Raw genomic sequence first — 24,247 nt, 5'->3', positions numbered from 1 at the left:
GACCTTAGAGACCTTTGGCAATTCCACATGGTAACTCCAAATGGGGTGAATTCTTGAGGGGGAATTTGGCAAAAGGGAGTTACTAAGTTACTGTTTACTGTAAATTCCTCTTTGAAGTGTTTGATTACTGTAAGTACAGATATATTCTTGCCTACTTTAGATTTCAGGTCTAGAGCATCTGTTATACCATCTGCTGTATCATATCTGGCATCCACAATAGGCATTTAAATCCTCATGAAAGGAATCAGAACATTATGCCTATTGTGTCCGTGCTTCAGAGTGCATCCAAGCACATGACATGGGCTCTGTCTCGCTTGTAACCACATTGTTACGCGTTTGAGCCGTGAATTGAATGATGGCATTTTCCCTGCCAGGCTACATGTTGTTTGTTTATGAACATTGTTAAGCATGCATCTGTAGAAATAAGATTGCTTCCGTATAAAGTATCATGCAGCTACAATGCAAAAATTAAATGTCATTCTTTTGGTTTACATTTTCATAACATTTAACAATTCCTTTGTGTCTTCAAAAATGTGTTCACAATATACTCCTGTCCCCTGGCAAAACAAAATAAGACTTCTGATGAAGTCTTATTTTGTGATGAAGCCAGCTAATACAGAACTTCTTTGTTAAAAAGTATTATATAACTTTTAAGACACACAAATAGGGGTCTAATGACACAACCTATTGTCTGGTTGGAAAACCTGGGTGGTTAGGAACACTAAAGCTTTTGGATTGTCCATCAATAATTATGTAGAACCCAAAGTAGAATTGCAATGCAGATATAATTGTTCTGTATTATTATAATTATAGCACCAACATATTCTGCAAGGCATTTTAGATCATACACCACTCACGCCTTTCCCTGTCCCAGTGGGGCTTACAAACTAAGGGGCAGATTTATTATGCTGTATAAAAAATGGTGTCAAAATTTAGCCACATATTGCCAGGCTTTGATGTGTAAAAAAACTGCATTAAATGAGCATCATTTTTTACACATTTTTTCTTATGTATAATAACAGTGTAAAAACTTTTTAAACTGTTTTTTCACTGAATTTTGTTTTACACAGCATAATAAATAGACTGCTTTTCACATACTTTTTATGGTCAGTTTTATCAGGAACCAGTTAACCTGCTGATATCGTTTTGAAGTGTGGGGAAGAAATGTAAATACCTAGAAGAAAACTCTCACAATCACAGGGATAATATACAAACTTTATGCAGATAGTGCCCTTACTAGAATATATACTAGGACCCCAGCTCTGCAGGGAATTTTTTGGCTGACATTTTTAGACTGCACTAACCCGTCATACAAGCTTGGATTAAGGGCTTGTGTGGCCACAAGCATGCAACTTGAAGTCCCTCTGCTTTCCAGAGAATGTGTGCACTGTCCACCAAGGGAAGCAAAGGAACTTCATGTCTCAGAATTCATCACTTCAACACTGAACAAGGTAAAGGAGGAGTTGAATGACTTGGCCAGCCTAAGGGTGGAGTGGGGGAATGGTCCTTGCGAGTCAGAAGCAGGCTACTATGTTTGTTTCTCATTATAAGCAATGTATGTATGTATGTCTGTGTTTAAAAAAGTTTATATATATATATATATATATATATATATATATATATTTTTTTTTTTTTTTTTTCTTGGCTGTTCAAAGAGCAGATAATAGCCGTTAAGGACACATAAACCTCCGTCCCAATGCCATCTCCTCACCTGTTTGCCTTCCAAAAATGTCCCCTCCCCCTGCATTTACATCCAGGGTCAGACTGGGCTGCCGGGACACCCGGTGGGCTCTGGCGGCACAGACCCGAACCTTGCCAGCGCTCCCCCTGCTAACCGTTTCTCCCCTGACGCGTTAAACTTATGCACACTCAGGGGAGGACATCGGGTGGGGGATCCTGCGGGGGGTGTGAGGTACGTGGCTTCAGGGGGCACCTGGAGGGCCCCTGGGGAGGCAGCCCCGGTGGGCCCTGCATCCCCCAGTCCGACCCTGTTTACATCTATTGTTGGTGGGTGGAAAAGTGGTTCCAGCAGGTGTGGGTGGGTCCCAAGCTACACCATGAGCCCAACTAAATTAGTGTATGTCAATAAAGGAGCTACTTTTCCCATTTAATGATGTCTCAAAAAAGAAATACTTCATTGTTGCAAACCATATTTTTGTGCAAGGAACAGAGAGTAATGCTTCTCTTTATATTATGGGCACAAACAAATCGGAGCTGACATATATACAGGTCCTTTTCAAAAAATTAGCATATTGTGATAAAGTTCATTATTTTCTGTAATGTACTGATAAACATTAGACTTTCATATATTTTAGATTCATTACACACAACTGAAGTAGTTCAAGCCTTTTCTTGTTTTAATATTGATGATTGTGGCATACAGCTCATGAAAACCCAAAATTCCTATCTCAAAAAATTAGCATATTTCATCCGACCAATAAAAGAAAAGTGTTTTTAATACAAAAAAAGTCAACCTTCAAATAATTATGTTCAGTTATGCACTCAATACTTGGTCGGGAATCCTTTTGCAGAAATGACTGCTTCAATGTGGCGTGGCATGGAGGCAATCAGCCTGTGGCACTGCTCAGGTGTTATGGAGGCCCAGGATGCTTCAATAGCGGCCTTAAGCTCATCCAGAGTGTTGGGTCTTGTGTCTCTCAACTTTCTCTTCACAATATCCCACAGATTCTCTATGGGGTTCAGGTCAGGAGAGTTGGCAGGCCAATTGAGCACAGTAATACCATGGTCAGTAAACCATTTACCAGTGGTTTTGGCACTGTGAGCAGGTGCCAGGTTGTGCTGAAAAATGAAATCTTCATCTCCATAAAGCTTTTCAGCAGATGGAAGCATGAAGTGCTCCAAAATCTCCTGATAGCTAGCTGCATTGACCCTGCCCTTGATAAAACACAGTGGACCAACACCAGCAGCTGACATGGCACCCCAGACCATCACTGACTGTGGGTACTTGACACTGGACTTCAGGCATTTTGGTATTTCCCTCTCCCCAGTCTTCCTCCAGACTCTGGCACCTTGATTTCCGAATGACATACTTTGGACCACTGAGCAACAGTCCAGTGCTGCTTCTCTGTAGCCCAGGTCAGGCGCTTCTGCCGCTGTTTCTGGTTCAAAAGTGGCTTGACCTGGGGCACCTGTAGCCCATTTCCTGCACACGCCTGTACACGGTGGCTCTGGATGTTTCTACTCCAGACTCAGTCCACTGCTTCCGCAGGTCCCCCAAGGTCAGGAATCGGTCCTTCTCCACAATCTTCCTCAGGGCCCAGTCACCTCTTCTCGTTGTGCAGCGTTTTCTGCCACACTTTTTCCTTCCCACAGACTTCCCACTGAGGTGCCTTGATACAGCACTCTGGGAACAGCCTATTCGTTCAGAAATTTCTTTCTGTGTCTTACCCTCTTGCTTGAGGATGTCAATGATGGCCTTCTGGACAGCAGTCAGGTTGGCAGTCTTACCCATGATTGCGGTTTTGAGTAATGAACCAGGCTGGGAGTTTCTAAAAGCCTCAGGAATCTTTTTAAGGTTTTTAGAGTTAATTAGTTGATTCAGATGATTAGGTTAATAGCTCGTTTAGAGAACCTTTTCATGATATGCTAATTTTTTGAGATAGGAATTTTGGGTTTTCATGAGCTGTATGCCACAATCATCAATATTAAAACAAGAAAAGGCTTGGACTACTTCAGTTGTGTGTAATGAATCTAAAATATATGAAAGTCTAATGTTTATCAGTACATTACAGAAAATAATGAACTTTATCACAATATGCTAATTTTTTGAAAAGGACCTGTATTTACATGAGCTGCAGTAGAACAGCAGGGGGGGGTGGAGTAGGCTTTGCTATAATGTGGCAAAGTAAGCATTTCACCAGTTTTAGTACAACCCACAAAGGTGCTGACTCTTTATGATATGAGTCTTTGTAGTTAAGGGACGCTGAGAAGTAGAAATCCATAACACAGCCCTATTCATTATTCATGGTTTAATCTTTACTGGGTGCTAAAAATCTTGCTGATTTATTGTTTTACACACTCCATATTTAGAGAGAGTCCCAGCAATGACAATGATATAGAGTAGGAATGTGAAGAGCGGTAATAAATCTTTGAGTACAACATACAGTTATAAATAAAGACAGCAAAAGAAAGCAAATTTGTGTTGTCTGGATTTTATTCCTCTATAACAGCGGTTCTCAACCTGTGAGTCAGGACCCCTTTGGGGGTCGAACGACCCTTTCACAGGGGTTGCCAAAGACCATCAGAAAACACATATTTCCGATGGTCTTATGAATAATTTTATGGTTGGGGGTCACCACAACATAAGGAAATGTATTAAAGGGTCGCGGCATTAGGAAGGATGAGAACCACTGCTCTATAACACATACAAATGCTACCTGAATGCTTTGCAGGAAGTCCCACCAGCAGCTAAAGGCGATCATGCATTTTGTTCTTGATAAACAGACCTTAATTAGAGCTAAAACTGGTGCACTGTATATTTTTCTCTGACGTTATAGTGTAAACCTGGCCACATTGAAAGATCCCCTTATGTGGCAAGGTCGCCAAATAAGCAGATCCTTTCCTGATATGCCCACCTTGAAATGGGAGATATCGGATTGATCCAATCATTTGGAGTGAGGGCTGGATCACATTGACAGGATATAGGCCGTCAGTATAAGGAACGCATCAATGTTCTGATACACTCCTTGTCCTGATGGGATTTTTAAACCTCCGACATCTGCCAGATTGGTTGGGTAGTCCCGTCTGAGGGCCCCATGTACCGGCCAACTCACACCGTTGCACGCCCTGTGTATGACTGCCTTAACATAATTGCTTACTAGACTAGAAGCAAACTTTGCACCACTTATTGCATTATGTGCTAATGGGGAAATGCAAAGTTAGCTGTAGGTCTAGTTACCTATAACAAGCACTAGCATGTAGAGAGTCACCTGTTTAAAAACAAATATTTTATTGGTTGCTATGGGTTACTGCACCTGGGGAAACTCCATGCCTTTTATTAAATATGGAGAATAAGTGTGAAATGCTCTAGAGATAACAGCAATTTTTGAAAGGTTCTGATTCAGCTCAATCTTCAGTTTCAACCTTATCACATAAAAATCCTTAATGTCATGTGACTATAAAGCCATTGTGGCAAGAAATAGATCCATTTTGATGTCTGACTGATGTCTTTTGATGTCTGACTGATGTCTGTTTTAAAGTATTTGCCCTAGTCCAGATATGATTGATTCAGTGCATAACTGGGTCCTGTTAGAACCATAGTACAGGCCTGGATATGCTTGGTGGCAAAGCTATTTTCCAATGAAAACCAACAAGAATGAATTTATTGATCATTGTTAGACTAAATTGTCATTTACAAAGTGCAATTACCATTATTTAGCATGCATGCAAACAATAATCTGTACTGGTAAGTCACACAGAAGCTGCAGGGTATGCTGTTTGTTGCATTCCACTATTATATTGGAATTTGGGGAAGAAAATTATTTTCTCTCTAATCTTGCATGTTGTATGTTTAAATGGCAAAATCCTTTGTACAAGTGTGAGCATTTCTGCTTACTGGTAACATTTTCCAGTATCTTCACAAATGGGCAGGTTGATTGTAAGGAAGGCTCCTGTTCATGCTGTTGCACTCGATTTATCTCATATTATCCATAACAAGCTCAGGCTATTGCTGTCAGGCAGGACAAGAGAGCACAAAGAGATCAACAGCATCCCAAATCTATTGTGCATTGTGCGCTGAAGGGGACAAACTGAAACTGATAGCTTGTGTCACACGTTAATCATCTGGCAGAAGGGTAATAAATTATTGTATTAGCATTAGTCAGTGTTCCAGAGGCTACTACATGGGGACTGCCCTGCTTCTTTAGGGTTGTGTGTGTGGGAAGGGGGTGCTTCTCCACTTGTCTTTGCTTCTCTGCATATGTCTGCGAGTTCTGTCCTTCAGCAATTCTCCTCACCAAAGTCTCTGCCCAAGGTGTAGGACTATGGCGCAGCCACTGGCTCATAGTACAGGATAATTAATATATATTCTTCGCCTTACCCATATATCGGCAAATCCATACTTTTTTTTACGATCAGGGTGGGTTTGGTGCTTGTGGGGATATTGTGTGTTTGGGGGCAGACATGCATTATTTAACTGCAGAGCAAACAGTATAATACAGTGGTGTGAAAAACTATTTGCCCCCTTCCTGATTTCTTATTCTTTTGCATGTTTGTCACACTTAAATGTTTCTGCTCATCAAAAACCGTTAACTATTAGTCAAAGATAACATAATTGAACACAAAATGCAGTTTTTAAATGAAGGTTTACGTTATTAAGGGAGAAAAAAAACTCTAAATCTACATGGCTCTGTGTGAAAAAGTGATTGCCCCCCTTGTTAAAAAATAACTTAACTGTGGTTTATCACACCTGAGTTCAATTTCTGTAGTCACCCCCAGGCCTGATTACTGCCACACCTGTTTCAATCAAGAAATCACTTAAATAGGAGCTACCTGACACAGAGAAGTAGACCAAAAGCACCTCAAAAGCTAGACATCATGCCAAGATCCAAAGAAATTCAGGAACAAATGAGAACAAAAGTAATTGAGATCTATCAGTCTGGTAAAGGTTATAAAGCCATTTCTAAAGCTTTGGCACTCCAGCGAACCACAGTGAGAGCCATTATCCACAAATGGCAAAAACATGGAACAGTGGTGAACCTTCCCAGGAGTGGCCGGCCGACCAAAATTACCACAAGAGCGCAGAGACAACTCATCCGAGAGGCCACAAAAGACCCCAGGACAACATCTAAAGAACTGCAGGCCTCACTTGCCTCAATTAAGGTCAGTGTTCACGACTCCACCATAAGAAAGAGACTGGGCAAAAACGGCCTGCATGGCAGATTTCCAAGGCGCAAACCCCTTTTAAGCAAAAAGAACATTATGGCTCGTCTCAATTTTGCTAAAAAACATCTCAATGATTGCCATTTTGGGAAAATACCTTGTGGACCGACGAGACAAAACTTTTTGGAAGGTGCGTGTCCCGTTACATCTGGCGTAAAAGTAACACAGCATTTCAGAAAAAGAACATCATACCAACAGTAAAATATGGTGGTGGTAGTGTGATGGTCTGGGGTTGTTTTGCTGCTTCAGGACCTGGAAGGCTTGCTGTGATAGATGGAACCATGAATTCTACTGTCTACCAAAAAATCCTGAAGGAGAATGTCCGGCCATCTGTTCGTCAACTCAAGCTGAAGCGATCTTGGGTGCTGCAGCAGGACAATGACCCAAAACACACCAGCAAATCCACCTCTGAATGGCTGAAGAAAAACTAAATGAAGACTTTGGAGTGGCCTAGTCAAAGTCCTGACCTGAATCCTATTGAGATGTTGTGGCATGACCTTAAAAAGGCGGTTCATGCTAGAAAACCCTCAAATAAAGCTGAATTACAACAATTCTGCAAAGATGAGTGGGCCAAAATTCCTCCAGAGCGCTGTAAAAGACTCGTTGCAAGTTATCGCAAACGCTTGATTGCAGTTATTGCTGCTAAGGGTGGCCCAACCAGTTATTAGGTTCAGGGGGCAATTACTTTTTCACACAGGGCCATGTAGGTTTGGATTTTTTTTCTCCCTAAATAATAAAAACCCTCATTTAAAAACTGCATTTTGTGTTTACTTGTGTTATCTTTGACTAATAGTTAAATGTGTTTGATGATCAGAAACATTTTGTGTGACAAACATGCAAAAGAATAAGAAATCAGGAAGGGGGCAAATAGTTTTTCACACCACTGTAGCTTATCCATATAATGGGAATTATACCAAGTGGGTGCAAGGTGTCATTAGCTAAGAATATAAGCATTGGGGACCAGAGAAAATAAAGGCCTTCTGCAGTGAGTGTCTTAATAAAAAACCACGTCAGGGATCACTTACAAGCGTGCAGGTAATCCAAAATGGACACAGCAGATATCCCATATTGACACAAGTTTAGGGAGACAGCGGGAGCTCAGGGAGCTAAATGCGTGGCTAAAGTCTTGGTGTAGGAAGGAAGGGTTTTGGTTCCTAGAGCACTGGGCTGACTTTTCTTTGGGGGACAATCTATACAGCCGTGACAGATTGCACCTCAATGGAATGGGATCCGCTGTGCTAGGGGAGAGAATATGGTTAAAAGGCTGATGGAGTGTTTAAACTAGCCCGGGGGGGGGAGGGGAGCTAGATTTTCCTCTCAAGGCAACTTTGGCGACTTCAGCAAATTGAGTCACGACATATGCCATCCCGCCGGCGGCGCGACTAATTTCCCTGTGTGTCACAGCCCTTATTGGAAAGCTAGTGTAGACAAGGCAGCAGGATTAGCAAATTATCATGGGGAGGAGTGAGGGGGGCATATAGTTTATCAGATAAGGAGCTGCCGTTGTTATAAGTGAAAAAGACTAATATTCGCCTTAGCTCTAACTCTCCATTAGCGAATGTAAAATATCAGAAGGAGAAGTAGTAATCTCTGCTGCATGCTGGGTAATGCACAGAGCTTGTTGGGTAAATTAGGGGAGCTGCAGGCTATTGCATGTATTGAAAATTATGATTTAATTGGTATCACTTAGACCTGGTGGGATGAAAAATGCGACTGGGCTGTAAATTTAAATGGTTACACACTTTTTAGGAGGGACAGAGAGATTAAAAAGGGTGGAGGGGTTTGTCTTTATGTAAAGTCAGAGTTAAAGCCATGTAGTAAAGATATTACCAAGGGAAATGTAGAATCTCTTTGGGTAGAAATTTCAGCAGGGTTAAAAGTTACAGAAAAATTATTATTGGTGCCTTCTATAAACCGCCCTGTATAAGTGAGGGGGATGAGGCACAGCTACTATTGCAAATGGAGGAGGCTTTTTGTTATGGGGGACTTTAATTATCCGGACATTGACTGGAGTAATGGAGTCAGAAAAAGCTAGTAGGTTTGTAAATATGCTAAATGACAACTTTTTATTTCAGGCGGTTCAAGAACCTACTAGGAATGACTCTATTTTGGACCTGGTAATATCTAATAATACTGAACTCATCTCTAACATTTGTGTGGGTGAGCATTTGGGGAACAGTGATCACAACATGGTCTCCTTTGAGATAATGCTGCAGAGACAGCGCTATAAGGGAGTAACTAAAACACTCAATTTAGATGTGCAGACTTTGCCAGTATAAGGGCATCTCTGCAATATGTCAACTGGGAAAGGCTTTTCATAGGGTTAGACACAGAAGGAAAATGGAACATCTTTAAAACATTGCTTTGCAGCTATACACAACAGTATATTCCCCTTGTAAGCAAGGAGAGGCATCGCAAACAAAACCTTTATGGCTGAATAAAAGTGTTAGTGTCGAGGTTGGTAAGAAAAAACGTGCTTTTAAAGCATTCAAGTTAGCTGGGACAGCAGAAACTTTCATTATGTACAAGGAAGCAAATAAAGTATGCAAAAAAAGCTATCAGGCAAGCTAAATTAGAGATAGAAAGGGGTATTGCACCTAGGAGTAAAAATAATTCAAAATTATTTTTTATTTATGTGAATAGTAAAAAAAAAATAAGAAAGAAGGGGTGGGAACCTTATTATCACGGGGGAAAGGGGGTAAGTTGGTTGATAAGAACAGGGAAAAAGAAGAAATTTTTCACTGTGATTGACTATTGGCTAGCCCCATGTGACTGCTGGCCTGCAGGAGGCTCTGCTTAGAGTAAAACTGCGTCTCTGTGTCTCCAACCAGAAATGTAAAAATGGCACCTATTGAAGGCCACTGGGAGCAACATGAAAGGGGTTGGTGAGCATGCCCCCGAGCCACTGGTTGGGGATCACTGCTCTAGTCATATAATGGCTCTTCCTCAGATAAGTTCCAAATCATTGGAATTCAAACACAAAAAAGAAAGAATGATCAAAGGTCCTTGATGAGAACAGATTATAACCTTAGAGGACTCGGATTTGTTTTCTGAAGATTACCTTATTGGTAGCATTTACAAGCACAAGTGCAAAGCTAAAAAAAAAATGCATTCACATCCCTATTTTTTTTTACCCATAATGCTTTTTCCCCCCCATAATACTAAGTATTCTGCAAATAGAATCAACCACAACTTGCAGCCCCATTCTGTCTCAGTTAGTATGTTTGAAAATGCCATCATTTCTGCTGCACCAACACAAGCATTAGCATCTGATTTCTTGGATGCAAGTCGGCAGCTGTAAAAGTACCTAGTCGAGGTAGCTGTACTTTATAATACTAAACAGATACTATATTAATTATATTAATTACACCTCATGCATGATTATATTCTGGAATAAGCAGTGCAGCAGCTGACAGACTGAACTTAAATTGATTTGTATATTTGTCTGAGCTAAACAAAAAAAGCTTGCCTTGCTCTGACAGCCAGCAAAAAGGCATGTTTTGCTGATATAAAAATCCCCAGCAATAAAAATATCTCCTTGCACAGATTCCCAGCACTGTGCTGTGTATCAGCGTGTACAGGGATGATAACAAGTATACCTAGACCAATAAACTCGCAGTGAATCCAACATAGGATTTCTAAGAATGTTCATTGCCTTCTTGGCTCCCAGTTCTTAAAATGGCACGACTGACAGTTTGCTCAGAGACATCTCCTCTTCCTAGGAAAGAGAAGAGTGTTCTCTTGTTGTGAGATTTCATTACTAAGATCTGTTTGTAGCATTGAGAGCAATTGCAATTGTGTGCATTATACTGCAAAGGAGAATTGAAGTCGTCCCTTTCTGTCTGTCTGTTCACAAAACACTGTTCATGGAAAGAAAGTCCAATCTCTGTCTGGGAAAAGAAATTTATTTGAGCCATGTGACAAGTCAAATTATTGACAAAAAAAAGTATCATTGTACCTATAATGGATAGAATTTTAAGAACCGTGTTGAGGTCATTTACAAGCGAATGTAGTTGTGGTCACACAAAAAAGGCCCAGTCATGTAATTAACTAAAAGGACTTGTTTAATACCCTATTATGGTAATATCCATACATTCAAAGTTGGCTTTAGGCCATCTTTTTTGTGTCAGTGGCACTGCACATGCTCAGTGTGCTCTGGCTTGCTGGTGAGAAGCTAAGCTTAGGGGCCATCATAAATCAATATAAATCAAAACATGAGCTGAAAGTAAGGTTTCATCTGTCATAGAAGTCAATACTTCAGGGCCGATTATAAATTGATTCTAATTCAGAATGCACAGGTTACTGTACTAAATAGGAGTTATTTACTAACCATCTTTGTATCTTTCAGTTTATACTGAAAATGTATTCTGTATGTTGTGAGCATGACCCTAAGCACAGTTTACAGCAGCTCAGAGCATGTTCTATGAGAAGGAAAGGCAGCTACACAGAGCAATTTGTTAGGGTTTAGTAGACGTAACAAGTAGCTGCTACTAAGTAGCTCAGTGTGTCTTCACCCTCAATGTAATTGATATTAAAAGCAGTATCTGGCTTTTCCTTTCTGTTCTCTGCCCTGGTGGTTCTGTCTTCAGAAATGTAGCAGAAGCCAGATCTGTAAAGAAGCATGCAAGGCATTGTGGGAATTTAAGTCTGTATTAAGGCTGATACCTCAGGGGCATATATGACCCCAGGGGTTGCAAGAGCTTTTGAGTAAGTGCTAATTCTGGAAATGCAAAAAAAATTGCTGACTTAATGGGGCTTTGTAATTTAGCCCTCTCAATTTTTTCTATATAAGTTTGGCAATTTAGAGCATCTATAAGAATGCTTGTATTCTATGATTTATTTTGCCAATAGCAAACTAAATTTCAAATCTTGGCTGGCTGTTGTTTTTTCAATTATTTATGTAGTACCTGTATATAATAATGTAATATTTTTAAATGAAATCTAAGCATTCACGTACTCTTTCTACAAACCTGTACCCTTGAACTGCTGGCTGCTTGTCAGGCTCACTGGAATACTCCCTTGTACTGCAAGCAGACTTCATAGATAATTGTACAATCTTATCTTGTTCCAAACCAGCTCCATTCATTATTAAGCATATACACCCTGAAAGAAAATGGCATGAACCTGTTCTTATCTAACCTTCAGGCTCTTGGAAGCATCGTACTCACCAGACTGAAATAAAGTAGAATTCATGATAGCAACTATGAAATCTATGAAAAATGAATGGTGTCTTCCACTAGGAATGAATAATCCATTTTTGTTGGGAGACAAAATTTGTTCTAGACTTGAAAGGATTTTGAATAAAAAGATAAGCTGAAGGAGAGAGTGGCAGAGTTGTAATCGCATTTGCCACAGACCCTTTGATGTTCGCAGTTACCGACTCGCAGCAAATGTAATCTGGATTGAATGATAGTACAGTTTCCATTCAGGCTCTGAGTGACTAACTGCTGAATGGGCGACACTTTCCTTTTCTGCTAAAATAGTTATAAAGAAAAGTTTAACCCCCCCCCCCCAAAAAAAAATGCAGCAAAGAAAAGTTTTTCTTGTTCTGAAGCACTATACTCAGAAATTACAGAACCAGTAACAGCAACAAAGTAAAAGGGGTTTCTAATCAATTCAATATAATGTACTGTTATCCTACAATGATATAAACTGCATATTTGCTTCAGTGCCTCAAATATACTGTAGCGATTAGGGGCCCCTAATCAGGTTGTTTTTCAGTTGTTTTTGTTTGTATTATAATAATTTAAAAACTATTAGCATTCTTCTGCCACTTTCCATCTTAGAAATGGAGATCACTGCCTAGGGCGCAGCAGTGTAGGGGCACTAGGCATGTAAAGAGGTGGAAAATGTTGGTGCAAAGAGAAGGAGAAATTTGTATGCTTAATATGTGTTCTGGTGAATTTAATTGTTATGAAAGTGTTATTGCGTTGTTTGGCCACAAGTAGTGGCAGTATAGTAACTTGGGTATAATTAAAATAGCTAACTATAAGTGTAAGGGTAAATTTCCCCTTTAGGCAGGGAGATGAACATGGGTCAAATGTTATTTATGGCTCTCTAAAGTACTATAAAATTACATTTGTAGTGACAAGTTGGACAGATACAAATTTAAGAAAATATATTTTCCATAATAATAAAAATACAAACAAACCTACTTTGTGGAATCCATAAAAAGCAATAATAATAGTATATGAACTAGATTTATTCAATGCATCCTAGTAAATGCAACCGTTTCCATAATTATAATGAATATGCATACTAGATATACTGTATATAGTGTTTAGATCATATTAAGAAAAATATCCAAAACCTGCACAGTGTTTGAAATCACTGAATTTATTCCCTTGAACAGAATAAAGTTATTTAGGGGGTATATCCAGCAGCATGACAGGTAACTAACTGGGACAGCGTTAGATGGCTTGTTGGCAAGCTGCTCTGTTCCACTGATGGGAGAAACTGATGCTCACCCCTAGGCTGAAACATTTAGTTACCCTGCCCACGTATGTGCTGTCATAGCGAGTACACATTTATCAGCTTCCAACTTTAGTCATCACTGCGAGCCTCATAGGAAGGAACACAAGACTGCATGTTGATTAAATACCCAATGCAGTCATAAAGAAAAAGCGTTTGCGGGGTGCTGAGAGTTGTAGGTCAAAGACATCTGGAGGACCTCTGGATCATTGGCTCAGCAGAAGCCTTACAAGTATATTTATCATGCTGTGTAAAAAGTGGAGTGAAACGTTATCGGTGATGTAGCTCATAGAGGCCAATCAGATGCTTTGCTTTGGTTTTCTGACTGTTGAAATCTAATTGTTGATTGGTTGCCCTGAGCAACATCACTAGTAATGCTTCACTCCACTTTTTACACAGCATGAGAAATATACCCCTTAGTGTATACCTTCTTCTGTATTAGGGGGGTGATTTGTCAACGGTCGTTTGTTTGTTTTTTTCTCGATTCAAGTTTTTTTGCACTTAAAAAACTAATTAGAGTTATGAATCAAAAACTCAAATGTCTGGTATGTATTAGGAGCGAACAACTTAAAAAACTTGACTGTAAAACTGTGCCATCTAAAAGCTTGCGAGTTTCTGTAGAAGTCAATGGGAATTGTCCTAGGCAAAGTCATGCATATGTTCAATTCAAGTCATGGCATATGTTCAATTCAAGTTTACAAGTTTTATTCGAGTTTATTTGAATATTCAAGTTTTTTTTATTCACACAAGGCTACCACTTTAATAAATAAGGGAGCATTTGATATGTACGTTTATTTGATTTAGAAAAACAAACTCAAATTCACAAATTTGAAAACTGATAAATAAGTCCATGAATGTTCTTTACAACCTTTGTTGATTTCCTTGCTAATCTCATGAATACCTCCTAAAGCCAGGCCAAGAAGTTTTGGCATGCAAAGTCACGGGGGACTGTTTGCACACACCCCACCCCATAGTCCAACAATCCTTTGTCTGGGTAATTTAATAGCAGAATATAAGGAGCGACAAGGAGGTGGGCTAAGGATAAGACACTCAAATGATTTTCTGCTATGCATACCACAATAGACATATATATTTGTACTTTGGGCAGGTGTCAAATAATAGATGCATAACATGTTGCTCCCCAACCCCTTGGATGTTGCTCTCAGTGCCCCTAAACCAGGTAGTTATTTTTGAATTCCTGACTTGGTGGCAAGTTTTAGTTGAATACAAACAAGATTTACTACCAAATAAAGCCCCTGTAAGCTGATAGTGTGCATAGAGGCTGCCTAATAGACAATCTTAGCCCTTATTTGGCTCCTCCATGAACAGTTATGGTGCTTGTGTTGCTCTCCAAGTCTTTTTACATTTGACTGTAGCTCACGAGTTGGGGTTGGGGACCCCTGAACTAGAGGAACTGCCACCTTGTGGGCATCAGAGGCTGGTGTAGTATCTAAAATTATATGAAGAGCAGCAGCCTGAGCTTTAATTTATGTGCTGATGTTAAAGCCTCATTATAATCTCAGTTTGGCCATTCATTTCTGGCAGCACTGACATAATAAATGCCTATTGCATTGCATTAAATTCCACCAATCTCTGTAATTGCTTTGGTGTAGACTCAAATATTTTAACACTGTCTACAGATAGCAAAGAAATAAGAAAATAGTTTTTATACTATCATTATTGTTTCTGGCCATCCCATACTATGGACCTTTTTGCTTTACTTAGTTTAATGGTGGTTTCTTGGTGCTTTGAAATAAGACTTTATGAGACTGACTGTTAGTTTGCATCTGACAGGTGGCCAAGTGGAAGGGATACCCATTTGTTTGTGCTGTGGTACAGGCTTATTAAATCACAGTTAAGTTTGAAACATTATTGCCATACACATGCTTGTAGCAATGCTGCCCTCTAGTGCCAAACATATGAATTATTCACATATTAATGATTTTCCAGGATGGGAATTAATTGAACACAGTACATAGGTTGCCAGTCAGCACAAAGAGGGCCAGAGGAACCATTGATTTTTCAAAAGGAACTAATAAATAAAAGCAGACATATAATGCAGGATGATATATTGCTCTAGTTGCACTGTTACTTATCACATTCTCCTTGTTATAGTAATCTAGAGAATCATAATGGAATGTTAAATCCTAATGTACTTGCTCTAGTTAAATGGCAAATTGTGACATATACATTTACAAATGTAAAATTACACAAAATGATCTAACAAAATATATTTGTTATTTATATGTTTGGTCCTGCACCCGTAGGAACTCATGGAACACATGGAACTCTCTCCAGTAGCAGAATGGCCGCATTCAGGCATTTTTCCTGCTGGCAGCGAAAGCAACAAATGTTCCATGAGCAGAAAGTGGAGAAAAAATTAATCTTGCTGCAGTTTCCTTCCATGGATGTTGGTAGAATCACAAAAAATGTAGAAAATTTGACAGTTGCTGTACATGCTGCATGCTACAAATTACTATCCTTTGCTCTTAGCTGATAAGCAAGTTGTGACACTGAGATTTTTTATTTAATGTAAGCGTTGTGCTGCATGCATAGATAGAGTAACCACCATGGCAGGCTTACTGCTGCAAGGACAAACAGGAACTAAGCTTTTATTGCACTACCTGATGCACCATCTGTACTAGTCACAGTGATTTGTGCAGAAATCCTTTTTTTCACTAGTGGGATGTGAGACCTGTGGCCCTCTATATTGTAAACTCTCATGAACTTTCCTTACATTTCCAGGCAACATGTTTTAAAAAGCAAGTAGACCCCAGAACCGTATGGCACAGTGCAGCTTAATACAGCAAGCAGCTCTGTGCCACTTAAGGTACAACAACCTTGCAAACCTACACCTGCCTTTTGGATTTAAGAAGTACAGCCCTCCTTCTCCATTCTCTTGGCCTCCTTAGCCTAAGTGCAGAAGCACAGTACACCAAGCAATTGCCCCAGGGTGGCCTACCTGCTTGTGCTACTGATGGTCACTGAGGAGAGTGATGCACTAGACGAGCACTAGAAGGCAAATGGTCAGCTGTAATTTAAATGGCACACAGCTGCTGGTTGTGGGCGTTGGTACAGCAGGTCTGTGTAACAACACTAATAAAACAAGTCCCTGTTACTTTAAACTGTAATTGTATTCTTATTTTGCATAACTATTACCATTGGATTTTATTGCTAATTTGTTTCAGGGTTGTACGATATACACTAAATACAGTACACAAAAGAACAGCGCTCCCATAGCATAAAATCACTGTAAACAATTATTAATAAAAAGTTGCACTAACAACTAACAAGTACAATGCTCTCATTCTCAGATGTGCAATGCAGCCCAAAGCATTTACATAGCGCCCCTTTGTGTTTTAATTTACACTATATATATATAGATAGATAGATAGATAGATATAAATAATATATATAAATAAATAATACCAAGCTGTACGTTTTGTTCATATGTCTATAGTTTAAGGTGTCACCAGATTCTCCCCCCTATCAACACTGATAGGTTTAATCACCATGATAATATGTCATATGTCATTAATAGCTCTGTAACAATGATAAATGTTTCCAAACAAAATATGGAGGCCTCCCAGCTAGCAGGGCTTATATATAACAGCAATCCTGAAATGTTTATGAATCAGAATTTATGATCCAGTTATACATGAGTGCATCCCTGCAGAACCTGCATAAATATAAGAAATACGGTGCTGGTCTCACTGCTCGCCAGAAGGTATCATGGAAAAGGAAAGTCAGTGTTGCATAAAATCAAGATGCTTTTCCAATGATATTTATACTGACATTTTTTCTCTTCTAGAAATAGTCCGAGCAATGTCCTACGTAATCAATCAGGGCATGGCAATGTACTGGGGAACATCCCGTTGGAGTGCGATGGAGATTATGGTACTGTATACTTTTCCCACACATCCTAGCAAAAAGGCTGGTTCTTGCAGCATCATTAGAGCCTACAGAAAATGGTGCTCACACTGTCACTGTAACCTAAGCTTTCTAATAGATAAAGAGATATTAGTGCTCACTAATTAGCCCAAAAGTAATTGATGTTCAGTGTATCATTCTGTCTAATTTGTCAAGCTGAAATGTGGGCCCAAAGCAACTCATTAATCCACTGTCACTAAGAATCAGTAAAACAATATCCCACTAATTAAAATCTAAATACAAAATTCGATGCTAACGACTTCACATTAATTCACATTCTAACAGTAGAACTATTTTATGGGGTTTAATTTCACTGCAACCCCCCCCCCCCCCAGAAAGAACTGTGTTGACTGTACATGTAATATATGGCTTCTGCATGCATGTACAAACACAACACCTCCAACTGTAGTATAAATAGCAGCGGATAAAACAGACATTGCTGATAAATACAAAGTAATTTATGTTAAATAGAAAAATAATGTACACTATCGGATACAAATTGATGCTTGTAGTGTTACAATACTGTCTTAATGGAAACTATTCTTAGTTTTTTTTATTTTGTAATGTTTTTACTTTTTTGGGGCCATATAAAGCTTTTCAATTGTTCATATTTGAGGATATTTATTAAAGGAGAAGGAAAGTCATTTTGGCATTTTACTGCCAATAGATTTGCCACATTAGTGCCACCTAGAACGCTATATTTATTCTGCAGGAAGCTTTATCTTACCTGAGTAAACAGCCCTAGAAGTTTATCTATTTGTTTAAGATAGCAGCTGCCATTTTAGCTCATCTCTGTAGCTTCCTTCTGCAGCTCCTACTGCTGATAGCTCAGATAACACATTCTGATGGAAGATGGAGTGAATTCTTATGGGAGGGGGGAGCAGGAGTGGGGAGAGAGCTGCACAGACTCTGGCCCTGGGAATGAAGGATTTTTCTGAGAGAAAAAGTCAGATTTACAAAAAAGAAGACAAAAAATTCTGTGTTTCAGTGCAGTGTTTCTGTGAGTGCTTATGGCTGTATTTACATGGAACTTTCTGATAAAGCTTACTTAGTTTTTACCTTTCCTTCCCCTTTAATGTGCATGTGAATAATTCTGTTGCATACATGCTAAATGGAATGACTATATGTGTATATGTTTGCAGGAAGCCTATTCTGTAGCCAGGCAGTTCAACATGATACCCCCGGTATGCGAACAAGCAGAATATCACCTTTTCCAAAGGGAGAAAGTGGAGGTGCAACTGCCAGAGCTCTACCATAAAATAGGTAAGGCCTGTTCCTGGTATCAAATAAAAATGCTATGGTACTTACACCTATTGCACCAATTGTCGAGGGTTCCTATCTGTAACACTGGTAATAAAAATCAGGGTCTAGTAACTACTTACTGCCAAACAAACATGTTGCCTTTCAAACAGGTGACAAGTAAATTATACCTGCTTATTGGTTCCCTATTATATTATCCATTGTTTTTGGACAAATGGTCAAAAATGGCTGGTGATTGGCGGTGTGAATACATTTGTGAATTTGTTAAATTGAAGAGAAGCTTCATTGCAGACTGGGGCAAAACAGATCCATTATTTATAGAGCACAGCTGTCTAACCTGCAGCCTCCTGTTCAGTTACAGCCCCCAAACTTCTGACAGCCTTAGAATTATCGGGAGCATAGCCATACAGTGTGATTATGTGAGCTATACCATATATCTGTTGCTTCTACCTGGCACACAACCATTTTCTCAATATTTTCCTATCACAGTAGTAAACGTTCCCAACAGCCAGTTCAGTACACTCTATTGCTGCTTAGTTAATGAGACCAGTCAATCCCTCAATATCATACAAGGCATGAGTATATAAAAGAGTTGCCATCATATGATTACATGCTATTATGCTATTGCTTTAGCTTATTGATGTAACTAACTTCTCTGTTTGTTTATAGCCTTAATGATTAAAAGCAACAATATGACTCACTCTAATTAGTAGATCGATACAATTTTATAGAGTGAATACCAGGGCCTATGGTGTATGACTTGTTTGCCGATTGATTTTTTTACTAGAAAGGAATGAGTTATATGGATAGCTCAGTGGAGCTGAGTGTGGGAGTACATTGATATCACCCAACTACCAGAGAACAACACTTCATCTAAGGATGGAAGATAAAGTCACAGACATATCTATAGTTTATATGCTATGAGCTGTATGGTAAATGGCACATGTGCTTTATTGTCCCCATTTATTTTGATAACTTTATCATAATGACAGCATAGTCACAGTAAATAGTAGAAGCCACCTTAGGTATGCCTTATCTCATTGATTTTACACAGCGCCTTTTGGGGAAAATACCTCTTGGGGGATCATGACAGGCTGCTTTTAATTAAACCTTTGAGCTATCTTCATAAATGGGACTTTCAGGCTTATTAACTGTGAGCATGGGGCAAACGTTTTGAAGCCAAAAGGGGTTCAAAGTCACACACGGAAGGCTCATTTACCAAGACTAGAAGCACAAGAGCTGAGGCTCTAGGGGTGCAATATTTTGTTCTTTGCATTAGACTTTGCATTCATAATTTATCTCTACAATCTCTCTTGATAAGGTACAGAATGTAACGAAAGGGTTTATTTATGTGCACAAGTTTAGGTGCATAGCCCTACATTTATAGGGGGGGGGGGGGTTTGTGTGTTGCAACTACAGGTTACTAGAATGGGTGCAACATTTTTCGTAACCCCTTTTGTTTACAATTATGTACAGTACACAGACCTACATATATATATATATATATATATATATATATATATATATATATTATTGTTTTATATTGACTGGATGCTTTCCCTTTAATATACTTCCCCAGGGGTAGGTGCAATGACTTGGTCGCCTCTTGCTTGTGGAATTATCTCTGGGAAGTATGAAAATGGAGTTCCGGAGAGTACAAGGGCATCACTTAAGGTATTTAAAATCTGCTTAAATGGATACACTTGTCACAAGAAATCCATTTCCTTATTTGATTGTCATTAATTTAACATGCTTTTCCATTTTGTGTCATTTAAGATACACATTTATATTTTTATGATATCTAACTGGCAAATATGGCAGCTCACTGTTCCCACAAGTTGTTTTGCATCTCAACAGGGTTGGGGTGGGATAGTGGAAGAGAGGGACTGGGTATGGCAGTTTGTAGGTTCCTTCTACAGCAATAAGCCACCTCCTAGCAACCTGAATATTGTGCATTTTCCTGCCCTCCCAGCATCAGAGCATGAGGGTCGGTTTAAAGGTCTGACTGTCACACAGATACATGGCACTTGACAGAAGTGATTTAATTCTCTGCTATAGGGACAGCTAAAGGTTCAGGTATGAATCCTCGCAAACTGTGAATCTGTGTTTGGTAGAAGCACAGAATACAACTATTGCCTATGCAGGTCTAAAAAAAATATAAAAAAAAAACATATTTACCATATATCTGTAAATGTTATAGTGACAGTCTTGCTTTGCAGATGGTACATGGGGCACTTTGTCAGCCTTGGGAAAATTGTCTCTCCCGCGGGTGACAAATCATTGGAACATACCTTGCCCATGGAAATTGGTACAGGTAAAACATAAGAATCATGGGAAAAGATTCTCCCTGCTAGTGACAGTTACCTAGTCTCTCCATTGCTTAGAGCAGTGCTGTCCAACTTCTACGGTGCCGAGGGCCGGAATTTCTCTAGCGTACATGGTGGAGGGCCACTAATGGAAGCCAGTTTTGACCACTCCCCTTTTTGAAACCACACCCACTTCAAACCACACCTATTTTATCACAATGGTGGTAGCACAGCAAAATCCCAAATGCTTGGTCCTTACTGTGGGGATATCAACCATCATTCATATGTGAAAGAATTATGTCATATTAAGATATACATATATAATTCCATATGCCTTCTCCTCCCCTGTGGATAGCAGAGCAACCCCCAGTACATAATTACACACCTTAGGGACCATCCAACTGCTAACAAACTCCCACAACAAAACCCTGCCAGGTTCACCTCACACAAGCAGCATAATACCTGCATTGTTCTACCCCTGCAGTGTTCACACCTCAGGCTCAGGCTGTAATCACCCACATTGTTCACTTCTTCACACCTCAGACATAGGTACTGTAGGCAGAGTATGGCACATACAGCCAGCATAGGGCAGGTAGAGTAGGGCACACACAGGCAGCATATGTCAGGGAGGGTATGGCACACACAGGAAGGGTAGGGCAGGCAGAGTATGGCACACACAGGCAGGGTAGGGCAGGCAGAGTATGACACACAGAGGCAGCATAGGGAAGGCAGAGTATGGCACACACAGGCAGGGTAGGGCAGGCAGAGTATGGCACACACAGACAGCATAGGACAGGCAGAGTGCTGCCTGTGTGTGCCATACTCTGCCTGCCCTACCCTGACTGTGTGTGCCATACTCTGCCTGCCCTACCCTGCCTGTGTGTGCCATACTCTGCCTGCCCTACCCTTCCTGTGTGTGCCATACCCTCCCTGACATATGCTGCCTGTGTGTGCCCTACTCTACCTGCCCTATGCTGGCTGTATGTGCCATACTCTGCCTACAGTACCTATGTCTGAGGTGTGAAGAAGTGAACAATGTGGGTGATTACAGCCTGAGCCTGAGGTGTGAACACTGCAGGGGTAGAACAATGCAGGTATTAAAAGGTGTGAAAAACACAGGGGATTACATTTTTAAACAATACAGAGCCTGAATCTGAGGTGAGAACCATGCAGGGGGCCAGTTAATCTCAGTACTGATACCATTTAAAGCTTACTCAAAGGTAAGCCATCAAAGCAGCCAGACAGGTGGGGGGCCACACAGAGGGGGGTCGCGGGCCGCCAGTTGGACAGCACTGGCTTAGAGTATCATTTGCTGTCATTTCAGTGCTACCAGTGGCTAAAGGATAAAATACTAAGTGAAGAGGGCCGTAAACAGCGAACAAAGCTCAGAGATCTGATGCCCATTGCAGAGCGGCTTGGCTGTACTCTTCCCCAGCTTGCTGTAGGTAAGAGTAAGAACCTCCACAAAATTAAACAAAATAACCTGGAACTGCATTAATATACATTCAAGATAAAATGCAAAAAGCATTGCTTTGGGTTAAAGCTTACACTTTTATATTAAAGTGCCTGACGTATGTCCCTTGGAATATAACTGAGTGTAATTACAGCAGGCATACAACATGAGAGGGCTTCTTAACAAAATTGTAGCCCCTAAAAAGGGGGATATGTCAGCCACCATAGTACTTTGTGTCAGTATCCCCTTAACTATCTCCAGAATTATGCCACTTGCTCTTTCCAAAGCAATAGCTCGCCACTGTAAAAGATAGGGGTTGAGATATATCTTGCCCAACAGCCAATTCTGCAGGTACTCTAGTGACTTACTCTTGTGCTTATCTTCTAGCCTGGTGTCTGCGGAATGAGGGGGTGAGCTCTGTTCTGTTAGGTTCGTCTAATCCAGAACAGCTAATAGAAAACCTAGGAGCCATACAGGCAAGTACCATTGTTACTGAACTTGGCTACTTTACTTCTTTAAAAAAAAAAAAAAAAAAGGTGACTGTTCAGTGTGCCACTAAACTGACAATATAATTTCATGTACATTTGTCTCAGTGTGTAGGGGTTATTTATGGCTTGTTATGCACATAATCCATATGTTGTTTTCATTGTTACAGAAAATTATGTACTTCTGCAACTATTCTTAATATTCTTAATATACTCTTCCTCCCTAGAGGTCTGAGATGTCAGCCTCTTTAGTAATGTTATCCAGTAACAGCTCTGCAAGGTTCACTGGAAATACTTTGGAAGTTTAGTTATTCAGTGTATACAGTATATCGAATCATTTATATTATTACTGTTGTAACTGATGACATCACTAAACACTGTTTATAAGGATATAACTCACAGGATATTTATGGCTCATGTATTACATACTAAAGAGATACTGACATCAGAAATTAAACCTTTTTTTACATCTGTCTTTGCATGCTATTTATAATTTTGCCATAAAAAGTATTTGTCCAAGCATTTACATTCCCTATCTGATCCCCCATGTCCCTCTATGAGGGGGCTGCCATATTTGTGCAGCAGGAGGCCGTTAGCATTAGAAGCTGTAACTGACAGGCTGAGAAGGGACAGTCAGGTTAGTAAAACAGTCAGGTTTTGGGATTTCAAGTAACAATTACTTACAAAAGCAGCCCTATCAGCAAAAAATTATCAACATGACCTATAGGCAACTTTTTATGTAGATTCATATTTTAAAAAGTTGTTTTTTCGTGTCAGTATCACTTAATATTCAGCTAGAGGATTTGGAATGCTATTAAGACTACCTCCTGTTTGTCATATATTAAACAGTGCTATATAGTTGCTCTAAACAATCCAACATTTATAGGGCTGGGCTATGTGAAAGCCTATGGGCTGAATGTGGCCTATAAAGTCATATTTATGCCCCCTGCAGTCTGCCCAATGGCTCCATAGGCTTCTGTGTATGAAATCATTATTTTAATATAAATGACTAATTGTTCAACATTTTACATGTTGAACAAGTTTTTGTTATATGGTTTTGTTCTAATAAAACACCAGTTCTTAACATTTGGACATATAACAAAATATGGTATTAAATTTATGGGAGCAGGATTCTAATAAGGGTTTTAGATTGTTACATCCTTTGCAATGTTATCATTGTTACATTCCCTTCTCACTGTTAGACTAGTAAGGGAGGTTGCTAAGAGTATTTTATACCTGGTTTAAATAAGTCTGCAGTGAACCTCAGGTGTCACTTTGCTGTGATACTGTCTGTGTACATGTGAATGGGGTTTGTTTCTTTGACTATTTTTATATTTGATGCATTGTAAACCAAACTTTTCCTGTACTGTAGGTTTCTGCATGGAATCTGGCACTAACTACATTTATATTGTTTTATTTCATTTATCAATTCCATTTGAATT

General features: G+C 39.7%; 1 protein-coding gene across 3 annotated transcripts in view; it reads left to right on the top strand.

Annotated features, from left to right (window-relative positions):
* The window catches only part of kcnab1 (potassium channel, voltage gated subfamily A regulatory beta subunit 1), a 173,386-nt gene that overhangs the window by 145,659 nt on the left and 3,480 nt on the right, over window positions 1-24,247 (top strand). For all 3 annotated transcript variants that reach the window (XM_012963050.3, XM_031901724.1, NM_001016986.2), the window contains 5 exon segments: window positions 17,183-17,268; window positions 18,444-18,564; window positions 20,141-20,235; window positions 22,192-22,312; window positions 22,708-22,796. In XM_012963050.3, coding sequence (XP_012818504.1) covers window positions 17,183-17,268; window positions 18,444-18,564; window positions 20,141-20,235; window positions 22,192-22,312; window positions 22,708-22,796 — 512 coding nt within the window.

The sequence above is a fragment of the Xenopus tropicalis genome, chromosome 5 (genome assembly GCF_000004195.4).
Source record: "Xenopus tropicalis strain Nigerian chromosome 5, UCB_Xtro_10.0, whole genome shotgun sequence".
Lineage (NCBI taxonomy): Eukaryota > Metazoa > Chordata > Amphibia > Anura > Pipidae > Xenopus > Xenopus tropicalis.
This window is presented reverse-complemented; position numbering and strand designations above follow the sequence as displayed.